Source organism: Solanum dulcamara, chromosome 12, assembly GCF_947179165.1.
Source record: "Solanum dulcamara chromosome 12, daSolDulc1.2, whole genome shotgun sequence".
Taxonomy (NCBI): domain Eukaryota; kingdom Viridiplantae; phylum Streptophyta; class Magnoliopsida; order Solanales; family Solanaceae; genus Solanum; species Solanum dulcamara.
Window position 1 is genome coordinate 66602779 of NC_077248.1, and position 12419 is coordinate 66615197.

The following is a 12419-nucleotide window of genomic DNA, read 5'->3' on the forward strand; positions in this document are numbered from 1 at the left end:
ATAAATTCGATTAAATTATTAGTTTCATGTTCAAATTACTGACAGTTTTAAAAATATAATTTAATTAAATTTAAATATATACATAATTTTTCAAAATGAGTGAAAAACACTCCGAACTAATGATAACCATCATACATTTTTTTGAATTTTTTATTAAGAGTCTTATGTTTTTACAAAAATTTGAAATCAATTGATATGTTATGTGACACATTAATGGTGTATATAAGTTTAGTTAGCCAAGTAAAAAATTGTTTTTAAATCTGTCAATAATTCAAAAATAAAACAAATAATTTACATCAAATTCAGATACTTTAGTTATGCAATTTTAGATATTTTTGGTCACTATACCTTCCGCTTCTAGAGGGATAAATTTGACTAGTTTTTAATATTAAATTAAATAAGAATAATTTAATATAAAAATTTAAATATTTAAAAATTATACGAAAAATATTATAAATTATAATTTTTCTCATATTAATATGATAATATATATATATATATTAAAGTTTATATAGTTTGAATAGAAAAAAAAAGAATTGTGATAGTTATTTTGAAACGAAGAGAATAGTATTTTGTTTTTATCATTATTGATTTGGTATAGAAGTTAAATTACATTGTGGGTTGGGGTGGCAATAGTAATTATTTTTCATTAATAGTTAGAGATTTTTTATTTGAGTTTAGAATATAAAATTGCTTTTGTTAAAGACTGCTTAATGTGAAACTTTTCGATGCGAAATCAAAATTAATCATGCTTCAATGTAAATATCGAACACTAAATAAGAAATTAAAATGATAATTATAATTAAATTTATATCTATGAACTCTACAATAACAACATATTCAGTGTAATTTGAAAAAAAATAGAATATACATAGACTTTTCCTCCTATGTTTTTGAATGCAAATTCTGAAAATCGAAAGATATTCTATAGTACCTTCTTTTGTCACTCTATGGCCACATTATATTCTCAAAAGTTTTAAAATTTCTGCATCCTATCTATCCTATGATGAACATATATTTTTTGATTATTTAAAATTAAAGGTATATATATATTGTGTCGACTGCAAGTTTGTCAACTTTAACTTTAAATATTACTACATTTCTAAAAGAAAACTTTAATATTCTTCTTTTTCAAGGGTAATTTTTGGCCTTTTGCATGGAAGCCAGCTTTAGTTTTTTGTATTTTATTTTAGCAGTGATTTATAAAGCTATGCCTTGCAAAAGGTAGATGTAGTCACATGCAAGGTGGACCTACCATTGAGTATAGTCGTAATCGCGAAATCAGAAATTTTAATAAAAATATTAATAATAATAATATATTTAATATTATTTTATAAATATAATTTGAGAAAAATAACGTATATCTAATTTTACTCCTATCTTTAAAAGAAAAAATACAACACAATGGTCACATGTAATTATTATAAAAAAATATTATTATAGAGTATTATTATTATAAAGAGGTCTCACCATATATAAATTTCATTCCATTCAAAACTTTTTACCTATAATATTTTAAAGTACTATTGGTTATTATTGTTTTCACCTTAGGGAAAAAAATTGGAACTAGCCAAAATTATAAAGTGCAATATTAACTTCTTCTTTTTTAATGCATTGTACCTACTTTTTTGAATAGTGACTTTTTATATTCAAATTGAGTGGATTCCAACTGCAATAGGTCACAGCCATAAATCACTGCATACCTATCATTTCTCCATGATCAAGTTCAAATTTATAATTATTCCACTAGTGATGAGACTTTTTTTTAAAAAAAAAATAATATTACAACCCTAAGATTACGCTAAATATATTAATATAGTAAGTTAATTTCACATGTAATTGCAATTTTTTGTATGGCACCAAAAATATGAAGCTAATTATTGTAACAAAAAACTAATGATCGATCAATTATATATTTATATCACATTACATAAAATAAGTTTCATATTTTGCAGCTTGTGCTAGCATGGGGATGTAGCTCAGATGGTAGAGCGCTCGCTTAGCATGCGAGAGGTACGGGGATCGATACCCCGCATCTCCATTACTTTTTGAAAAAAACTTTCTATTTTTAGAATGAGCAAAAATTGTCCAAAAATTATTTAAAGAGGATATTCGCTTTAAGAGTCTTGCAATAGTAAAGTTGTATTTGCGTGATCTATAAGTTACATGTTTGAGCCTTGGCATCAGCCTAGGGATGTATTTTATTTATATATAGTTTTTAAAAATTGATATAATATTATTTGTTGGAACTCATGCTACAAGAAAGTTAAATGGTGCACTTTAGGGCTGCGTATTAGTTGATTTAGTTCGATTTTAAAGTTTATCGATTCGACTTATTGGTTATCGGTTTGTAGACATGCTAAACAATTATAAAATCATTAAGATATTGACTTGTTGGTTATTGATTCAGTTAGCGGTTTAATTGTTAAGATTTGACACAAATTATTGAAAATTAATTAGAAACAAAATGATAAACCAAATAAACCATGTAAATCTTGCTCAAAAACAAACATTGTCAAATTTTAGAATAACTAAGAGTTTGAGACAACAAAAAATAAAATTATAAAACTAAACTCTAAGTCAAACACTTTATATATCAAACAATATAAATATATCTAACCAAAAAAAAGTATAAATATAATTATTTAATTTACTATTGAGTTATCGGTTAATCTGCAAAGAAAAAACCTTAAACCGTTAAGAACCGATAATCCGATAATAAAAAAAATTAAAACTATTATCAAAACCGCTAAATCAATAACGCCCATTATCGATAAACCAATAACTTTTTTTCGATTTCGGTTTGGTTTTGAACAATTCTAGTGCACTTGGTTGGATGTTTAGTTATTTGCCTAGAGAAATAGGAATCAATTCCCACTTAATACACTCATATTATAGAAATCCTAGATTTACTTCTGCCCGTTTTCTAAATTCTACGCAAATGCAGGATGTTTCATGCACCGATCTGTTTCTTGTTATCTTTGACATGTTCTGCAGTAAAAAGGAAATCAATTGAATTTCCATGTGACAATTCCAAGATTTACAAAGAAACATTTGTCTTGCTGTAAGCAAAATGACTACTTCCATATGACTAACAGAATATAAATATATGTTCTGTTTATGCCATTCTGTCCATGACTTCTTGAAGAATGGTTGTTGTTTCTTGATAACATGTCTGTGTTTGAGGCAGGTTCTTTTTCTTCACAGCATCTTCAAGCTGCATAAAAATAGAGCAAAAACAAAGGGGGTCATCAAAAACTTGTTGTTTCTACATACATCATAAGGCTTGTGTCGTTCGGACTCTTCAAAAATATTGACAACAACCGATCATATGTGTGTCGAATCCTATAAAATCTATGCACTTTTCTAAGGATCCAACATGGGTCCAGCAGTAATTTTGGAGGGTCCGAGGAACACAACATCAGACCTATGTTGCTCGGACTCTTCAATGATACTACTGGCACAAGGTGTGTGTCAGATTTTGGAGGATCGGATACGGAAGCAACAACATTTTTTTGAGGGTCCGACCAACATAGTATCATGCCTATGTTGCTGGACTCTTCAAAAGTGCTGCTATCCGTCTATTGAGTCTATGTCGGATCCTCCAAAACCTATGCAATTTTGCAGGATCCAACATAGGTATGTCAACATCTTTTGAGGGTCCGACCAACATAATATCAAACATATATACATATTGCTAGAACTCTTCAAAAATACTATTGTTGGCAGAGTACATTTCGGATCATCTGACACAGACACGACAACACTTTTGGAGGGTCCGATCAACATAACATCAAGCCTATATTGCTCGGACTCTTCAAAAATACTGTTGGCCATTGTGTAGCGTTGAATCCTCCAAAACCTACGTATCATTTAAGGATACAACATTTTTGAAGGATACGAGCAACACAACATCAGGCAAACAAAATCAACACGCGAATCTAATCTACCTTCTCAACGTTATCGAATAATCGATTAGCAAGATCAGTAAGAGGTTGCTTCTCATTCACTTCTGCAGTTGTGATAACTTCATCAAAATCATAGTACATGAAAGTAGACTTAATCCTCAAATACTTCCTCACATAATTCCAAGCATCTGATCCAATCAAATCCCCTAATGCCAATAGATCAAATGCATATCTCTTCAACCTATGAATTCTTCCTTTTGTTCCAATATTTGCAATGTACATTCCTTTCTTGAGAAATGATCTTGTACCTGTTTCCTTGTTTATAATGTCTACAATCAAAGATTACAACTTTTTTTCAACATATATATGTAAAGCAAAGTGAAATTATGAACAAACAACTCAATTCTTGACAACTTGTTATATGCAAAGTAAAGGCTCAACTAGGGGAAGGGGAAATGACGGAGGGGATTATAAGATGGGGAATCGAACCCTCATCAGGGAAATGGAAGTTCAGGTAGTCAACCAGAAAAATCGTGTTCGAAAAATCTAAAGAAGGCTTACTGCTGGATACTGAAGGGACTTGAAGTGGACCAGTGATAAAGAATCCATTATTTTCTTCAGCAACTGAATTTCCAATGCTTGAATTTGCAAATAGAGCAATTGTAGCAAGGCCTAATGCTAATCTTCTTGTAGTTTTTGCTGGTGAATTTTCTTGAATTTCTTGGCTTACTGTTTTTGCCTTTTTCTGATAATTTAACACATTGTGAATTTTGGGAATGAGTGAAAGAGCTTCAAATATAATGTTCAAATTTGTTGTGTTAGCCATAATTTTGGTGTTGAAACTAAGAAGAAAAATGATAAGCCATTTCTTGCACTTTTTAGAAAGTTATATCCATCTGTTGAGTCTTGATGACTATTGGCCACTAGAAGGATATCTAAACTAAGGGCGAGTTTGTAATTCTACCTTTTCTCCTTTTCACCCTTCTCCTCTTTAAATAATATTGTCCATTTCCATGACGGAGTTAGAGATCAAGGTATGAATTCAGCCGAACTCAATAATCTTGGTTCAAACATTGTATTTGGCTTAAGGATTCATTCAATATCAACAACAATGATATATTCAGTATAATCTCACAAGTAGAGTTTAGGAAAGATAGAGTGTACGTAAATCTTATTACCCTTACCTCGTGGAGGTAGATAGGTTGCTTCTGAAAGACCCTCATCTCAAGTGCAACAAATACATTTAATACTTAAAAATAATTAATTTAGAATTAGTAACTTAAAAGATGCTATAATCTCAAATCAATAAGTTTCTAATTTCGATTTTGCCTTGTGTCTACTTTCCTCCCAATATTTTGGGAAAGAGTATACATGAATTGGGAAGAATGAAGTGGGATTTAAGTTATACATAGTTAGATTTCTTATATGGTCACTCAACTATCATTTATTATCTCATAAAATCATATTTCTTCTTGATTTCATTTTAATGACGGAGGTTCAATAAAAAAAAATAACCGAACTTCAAATATAACTTCATACACAGTGTCTAAAGTTTGATTTTGTTAAGCTTAAGTTAAAACACTGTATGTCTAACATAGGTATATATATTTAAAAATTTAAAAGGTAAATACAATTTAAATGACGACGTCAAAATAGGTCGCCCGTGAAATTTCTACCAAAAGGACCAAGTGAAAATTTGTATCCGAATTGCATAAAATGGACTATAAGCCCAATGGGCTTCACTTACAGGCCCAAAATTCTTCTAGAACCCAAAATTTTCACGCATTTTGGGACGGAAGTTCAAACTACACTCTCTCCGGCAAGCTCCTCCGGCGAAGTCCTTCTCCGACGAGATCCTCCGGTCATATACTTCCCGGAGATTCCACAGCTGTAAGTTCTCTCTTCTCTCACTTTCCCTATATATCCTTTCTTTCAATGCTTTGTTTTCATATACAGAAAAGTTAAATTCGATTTCAGACATAAAATTGACCGATTTAAAGAGTTATTTTTACGCATTAGCTGTTTAAATTAGGTAGAAATGATTGAACAGTGTAAAATTATTGAATTAGGATTGAAATATTATCAAATGATTAAGCTTCGTAGCAAAGAAATTGAATTAGGGTGGGAATTTTAATGAATGATTAACCTCTGGAGCAAAAGACTTGAAAGTACATTATAATAATTTCTATGGTCAATTTTCGTAAAATTTGACCTTTAAAGTATCTTTGAACGGGAGTTGGACTCACGATTTGAACCTTATGAGTTCTAGATTTGAGGGCACGGCCTCGAGTGCTTGTAACTAGGATATGGATTTAATTTTTGTACATATTTAGTGATTTTTACCATGTATGGGGTTTAGACAAGCTGTTGAGTTCTGCCAAATCCACGTGTTATATACCGCCTTTGCCTAGGGGTGGAGCTAGGTAGGGCCAAGTGGTTCATCTGAATCCCCTTCGGCGGAAAATTAACATTATTAAAATTATTTTTTATGTATAATAGTGGTTGTTTGAACTCCCTTTAGCATCTTCATATGTTTACTTTTCATATTTTGAATCTCCTTAGTGAAAATCCTGTCTCCGCCTTTGCCCCTGCTTGGAAGAATAAAGGGTATAACTACCAATATGTCGTTTGTCAAGTAAGTAATTATAACCTGTCGTATTTTTTTTTCAAATTAGGTGTGTGCAAGTTGATTGTCCCTTGGTGCAGCACAAAGTTGGTGCTTGTTCCTGCTATAATGTTGTGTGAATGAGTAGCTGAAGAAAGTCAGCTTGTTATTGTGATGTAAACAGACATAATTCTTGGAAAAGATGGATTCTACTTCCAAGAACTCTCCCTTTTGCTTAAAATGGCCTTGGGATGTTCATAACCAAAATCCAAAGAACCCTTTGCCTTGTACCTTTGAAACTCCTTGGCTATTCAAACCATTCAAGAATCTTGGTATTGGAGTGTTTAATTTCGTTCAAAACATATCAAAACCCCAACCTTTATCACCTGAATTAAATTTCCGGTCGAATGGTGGAGTCAACCAAAATAATACCTTGAAGTTGGTGAAGAAGAAATTGGCTCCTGCAGAGCAAGCAGAGGTCGAGCAGAGTGTGTTAGCGTGTGCCTTGGCCAGTGGAAAAGAGGGTACTGTTATTGAATTTTACTCCCCAAAGTGCCGGCTCTGCAATTCCTTGGTTAATTTCGTTAGTGAAGTTGAGAACAGGAATTCTGACTGGCTCAACATTGTTATGGCTGATGCAGAGAATGACCAATGGTTGCCTGAGGTACTCTTAATACTCTATACATTGTATTCTCACATTCAGGGGCGGACCCACATGGACACCAGGGGGTTCATCCGAACCCCCTTCGTTAAAAAATTACACTGTATATATAAAATAAATTTTTTAATTTATGTGTATATATTTAACATTGAACCCCCTGAGCATAAGTCAAAGGACTAGCTCAGTGGCAAAGGGGGTTCAATATTTTGTTTTAGCTTGTCTCAGCTCGCGGGTTCGATTCCTAATAAGCACATTTTTTTTTCTGATTTTAGGTAATAAAATGTTGAACCCCCTTCATAAAATTCCTGGTTCCGCCACTGCTCACATTCCTAGAACTGAGAGGGGCCTCATACTTTTGTTGTTTGGTTGTTGATATAGTTCTTTTCTTCTTTCTGTATTGAAAGGTTATTTTTATATTGATACTTGATAATCATGGAATGGTTGAATTCTCACATTTTCCGGAAGCCTGTTTTAATTTATATTCAGTTGTTGGACCGATGCGTGTAGATTTTGTATACTCCCAAGAACTGAGAGGGGCTTCATACTTTTGTTGTTTGGTTGTTGATATAGTTCTTTCTTGTTTTTCTGTATTGGAAGGTTATTTTTGTATCATTACTATGTTAAGTTACCTTCTTGAATCAATTGACTGGGATAGATTGCATTTTGGGCATAGGATTGGTCTCTGATAAATTGCTTAAACAACTTATCTTTTCAATATGTTATGTAAAACTGCAAAATATTGTCAGCAATATGGTGTGTGTTCACTATCAAGGAAAATATTTTCCAAGGAAACGTTTTCCATGGAAAACATTTTCCTTCATACCAAACACACCCTTATTCAAGTTAATTGTCATCCTTCTGAAGTCTTTTTCCATATTAGCTAAGTTTCTTTATACTTAAAATATGCTAGATCATTTTTGTCTTTGAAGTTCTTTCAATGCAACAACTCTAGCATTCATTCTAGGTGGTTGAGATTGGTTAATTACTTTGTGGCTACTGCCAAGTTGACTAATATAATTGAAAGTTACTCTGTGGTGATATCTGAGTTAAACTATACATTTGAAAGTAGGGAAAGTTGAAACAAAGTAATTAAAAAACAATTCTTTCTGTTGTTTGATTGGTCCGGTCATATTGTGTATTGCCTTTGGAATAATCCTTCTACTTCGTGTTGGAAATGATTTTTCACTCTTTTGGTATTAGCTGATTGATATCTTTCTATTTGTGACAGCTTCTCCATTATGACATAAAGTACGTTCCTTGCTTCGTTCTACTGGACAAATATGGGAGGGCACTTGCAAAGACGGGTGTTCCAAATAGCCGACTGCATGTTGTGGCTGGTATTTCTCATCTCCTCAAAATGAGACGTTCACAACACAAATAATGTGTCTTTGGTTGATATAACAACAGGTGAGATTGTTGGTTTGTCGCATCAATTGCATGTAATGGCTTTTAGTTGTAGGAATAGACAGGATGGAACTAGTTATATAGTAATAGTTATCAAGTGCAAGATCTTTACTTGAACTAGTCTGTAGCTTTGTGCTCCATTTTGGAGATGCTGTTAGATGAATCCCCTAAAAATGGGGACACGTTAGCAAACAAATAATTTAGAGATAGAAATTATGTCATGTGTCAATTCTCCTTCATTGGATGAAAAGAGAAATGCTAATGGATTTATAAGCTAAATGGGCTCTCCCACCTATCAGACTAGTCTTTTCGATTGGGCTCTCCTATTTGGTCTATGACATTGGTATCAGAGCCGGTCCATACAAGCATGAGGCCGCCACTCGGAGTGATGGCCTGGACCTAAGAGGGGTGCTAGTCGTGACCAATGAGGTTGTTGGTTCTCAAGTGGTGGTGATTGTTATGTGTCAATTGTCCCTCATTGATAAAAAAAGAAATGCTAATGGGTTTATAGGCTAAATGAGTTTCTCCCACCTATCAAACTAGTGTTTTGGGTTGGGCTTTCCTGGTTGGTCTATAACAGATCATCTCACAAATTCTAACATAAATAAATCCTCTTAGCTCTTAGAGCATGTGCACAAAAGTTACAGGTAAATATATTATTTGATGCATTAATTTCATTGTAGTTCCCTTAAATACATTATTTGATGCATTAGTTTCATTGTAGTTTCCTATAGCAACAATAACAATAATATTAAGTATATTAGTTTAATGTGATTTTAGCATTTCCAATCTTTCTTGTGCTCAAGAGATGGTGTGATACAGATAAGGGACGTATGGATTCTCGAAAAGAAAGGAGTCATACCGATAAGGGAAGGGACGTACGGATTATCAAGAAGAAAGGAGTCATATTGATGATTCCACGAATCCCGTGAGTGAATTAAATTAAATCTACATTAGTTCTAACTCGAATCGCCTCATCTATCCTTCTGAGAAGGAGTTTGGTTTCAAATCCCGATTTAAAGAGTAAACCATGTTAAGATTTACGCAAATGTCCATTTTAAAGCTACTATTTTGATTTTGTTCCTATTTTTATTTTTATTTTTGTTTATTTCAGTATTTTGTTCATATTTTTAAAAGTAATAAAGTTATGCAAATATAGCCCTTGAGTTGTTGAGTAGGGGCGCAACTCGTATATAGTTTGCGTGTTCAGTCGAATTCAATAGCTTTAATCTAAATTTTTAATTTATCTTAAGAATTTCATAAATATGTATAGATTATTTAGTTTAGAACTCAGTAACTTGAAATAATTGGAATCTTAAATCTATAAGCTTTAAATTTTGCCTCTGCTTCTCTCGCTGTCCTCAAAAAAACTTTGAACCGCGGTCTAGCATTTTCTCATAAGATTTTCAACCTGTTTCGAAAGGCCATTTACTAAATGGTTATTCCAAGAAGGGATAATCGGTTAGAATTTCAAGTTAACATTCCTTGAATGATCACATGGACTAGACCAATTTTCAGCTTTAGACATCGATAAATATATTGAACAATTCATGTAATTAAAAATTATTACAGTTGAGATATAACGACGTAATTATTAAAGGCGCACTCTACTGCTGAGCTAAAAGGCCGTCGTGCTTGTGGCAGAAGAAGCAGGGAAGGAAGCTTCCTAAATTGGGAAGTGAATAAGCAGAGAGCACTTAACATTTTAAATTCAATGGATCCAAACATGCCAAATTGCCAATATAGGTCCCCAAAAACTTGTTTTACTTCTTTGCACTTACAAACTTTTTCTTTCAAGCCAATTATACACAAGGAAAATTCTCAATAATATACTATATTCCATGACTTTAAATTTTAAAACAAGAAGCACATGACAACCTAACTTCAATTATTTAGCCTCAATGCACATTTTGTCATCTTGGACATCTTCCCTTGTTTTATTAGGTTAGGAAGCTTCCACATAAATAACGACATCTATCAAAAAGATAACTCCAAGAGTTTAAGATCGAGACTCAACAACTAAAAAACAAAATCTTGGCCAATTTATGTGATCTGCGATTGAGACATTATAAATTGATATGTAGGTATTGCATTAGATAAAGCTGCTCGAAATTAATTGACAAAAGGTTGATAATTACTCTCTCTTCATTCGCGAGGTCAAAAATTATCTCTTGCGTTATATATAAATAAGAATGAATCGAATCGGCTGATATGATAAGAGTAACGATAGTTTGTGTTATATTTTCTGCTTATATTGTTGAAATAAGGAAATGTAGAAGCTTTGGAAGCTATTTTCGTTCTACTTTACTATAGCAATTTTAGATCTGTGGGTTGCTTTCTTGCAAGTGTCTTCTTGATCTCCTCTTTTTTGGTTTTAACAGGATTAATCTAACAAAAAATCTGACTACTTGTGAAAAGTCCAAATTCTTGATAGGTCAGCCTGTAATTTTGTTATAATTTTTTCATTTCTAACAAATCTCAGGGAGACTGTTGAATAAATTATAACAAAAAAGAAATATCATCACAGTATTAATTAGGACATGTTCAATGAACTATCAACTTATCAAAGCTGACATTAATAGTTACTATTACTTAATTAGGAATGGATGAGTAATTTATTAATCCTTGTTTAGTTAAGTGGCTTACCTCTAACTTGTACAACTAGACTTAGAATATCTTCACTGTCATCACTACTCTATTATTAGAGTTTGAAGTTTTAACCAACTCTCTACATTTATTAATCAAGAAATATAAAGTTCATGTTACAGAGAAGTGAATGTATTTTAGTGGGACCCAATAGCAAATTGATGAAGTGGGGTTCACTAGGCAAGTTGTCCAACTTGCTCCCTTTTTTTGCTATAAATTGCCAAGTTTTAGCAACATAGAAATATAGAGACACGGCTTTCTCAATTCTTCTGCTCCTCTCTCTTTCTCTTATTCTTACCTTATTTAGCTAAGTTAATTTACTTTATAACACGTTATCAACACGAAACTCTAATTTGTTTTCAGAAAATTAACTTCTATATCAGGTATATCCACTCAAGAAATTTAATTTTAGTTGTCTTTGTTATTTTTAAATTAATTTTCATCATGTCAAACTTGTCAAAATTGGAGTTTGTGACACTTGATATTTCTAACAAAAATTATTTGTCATGGATACTTGATGCTGAAATCCACCTTACCGCTAAGGGTCTTGGTGATGCTATAATCAAAAGAAATAAAGCATCAAGTCAGGATAAAGCGAAGGCTATGATTTTCCTTCGTCATCATTTAGATGAAAACCTGAATGTTGAATACTTAACAGTGAAAGATCCACTTAAATTATGAAAAGATTTAAAAGGAAGGTATGACCACCTCATGGCAACGGTATTGCCAAGGGCTCTTATGAGTGGATGCATTTACGATTTCAAGATTTTAAAACTGTAATTGAGTATAATTCTACTGCATTTAGAATAACTTCCCAATTAAAATTATGTGGGGAAACTATAAATGATGTGGACATGTTGGAAAAGACACTAACTACTTTCCATGCCTCTAATGTGATATTACTATAGCAATACTGTGAAAAAGGTTTTCAAAAATACTCTGAATTGATCTCATGCCTTCTGGTGGCTGAGCAACATAATGCTCTTTTAATGAAAAATTATGAAGCCCGTCCCACTGAAAATGCTCCGTTATCGGAAGCAAATGTGGTAGAAGCACACATGGCCAGTCTGAAAGAAGATAAAATAAAAATCAATGCCACAATAATATGCGTGGACGCGACAATGGCAGGAGACGATATAATAATCGTCGTAGTGATGGTCAACATAAAAGGAAGAACAATATGAGTTCTCAAAGT

The 12419-nt window shown here is 32.4% G+C and overlaps 2 protein-coding genes and 1 non-coding gene across 3 annotated transcripts; 2 read left to right on the forward strand and 1 right to left on the reverse strand.

Annotated features, from left to right (window-relative positions):
- The first annotated feature begins 1968 nt into the window (after nt 1–1968).
- TRNAA-AGC (transfer RNA alanine (anticodon AGC)) lies at nt 1969–2041 on the forward strand. Its single transcript has one exon. It is a non-coding gene; the product is annotated as a tRNA-Ala (tRNA).
- Nucleotides 2042–2989: 948 nt separating this feature from the next.
- Nucleotides 2990–4824, reverse strand: LOC129876383 (photosynthetic NDH subunit of lumenal location 3, chloroplastic). The gene is made up of 3 exons (XM_055951811.1): nt 4470–4824; nt 3951–4237; nt 2990–3217 (listed from the first exon to the last, which is right to left on the reverse strand). The coding sequence occupies exons 1-3, from the start codon at nt 4732–4734 to the stop codon at nt 3119–3121; spliced, it is 651 nt and encodes a 216-aa protein (XP_055807786.1). The 5' UTR covers nt 4735–4824; the 3' UTR covers nt 2990–3118.
- Nucleotides 4825–5668: 844 nt separating this feature from the next.
- LOC129877757 (uncharacterized) lies at nt 5669–9772 on the forward strand. Its single transcript, XM_055953284.1, has 4 exons — nt 5669–5798; nt 6584–7177; nt 8403–8581; nt 9401–9772. Exons 2-3 carry the CDS (start codon nt 6716–6718, stop codon nt 8553–8555), a joined length of 615 nt encoding a protein of 204 aa, XP_055809259.1. The 5' UTR covers nt 5669–5798; nt 6584–6715; the 3' UTR covers nt 8556–8581; nt 9401–9772.
- The last annotated feature ends 2647 nt before the right edge of the window (nt 9773–12419 follow it).

Excerpts from the sequence above, each read along its gene's own strand:
- LOC129876383 (XM_055951811.1), bottom strand. The coding sequence starts at position 4,734 with ATGGCTAACACAACAAATTTGAACATTATATTTGAAGCTCTTTCACTC. Across the intron at positions 4,238-4,469 it reads AGTCCCTTCAGTATCCAGCA|ACATTATAAACAAGGAAACA; the intron begins GTAAGCCTTCTT and ends CTTTGATTGTAG. Across the intron at positions 3,218-3,950 it reads TATTCGATAACGTTGAGAAG|CTTGAAGATGCTGTGAAGAA; the intron begins GTAGATTAGATT and ends ATTTTTATGCAG.
- LOC129877757 (XM_055953284.1), top strand. The coding sequence starts at position 6,716 with ATGGATTCTACTTCCAAGAACTCTCCCTTTTGCTTAAAATGGCCTTGG. Across the intron at positions 7,178-8,402 it reads ATGACCAATGGTTGCCTGAG|CTTCTCCATTATGACATAAA; the intron begins GTACTCTTAATA and ends TATTTGTGACAG.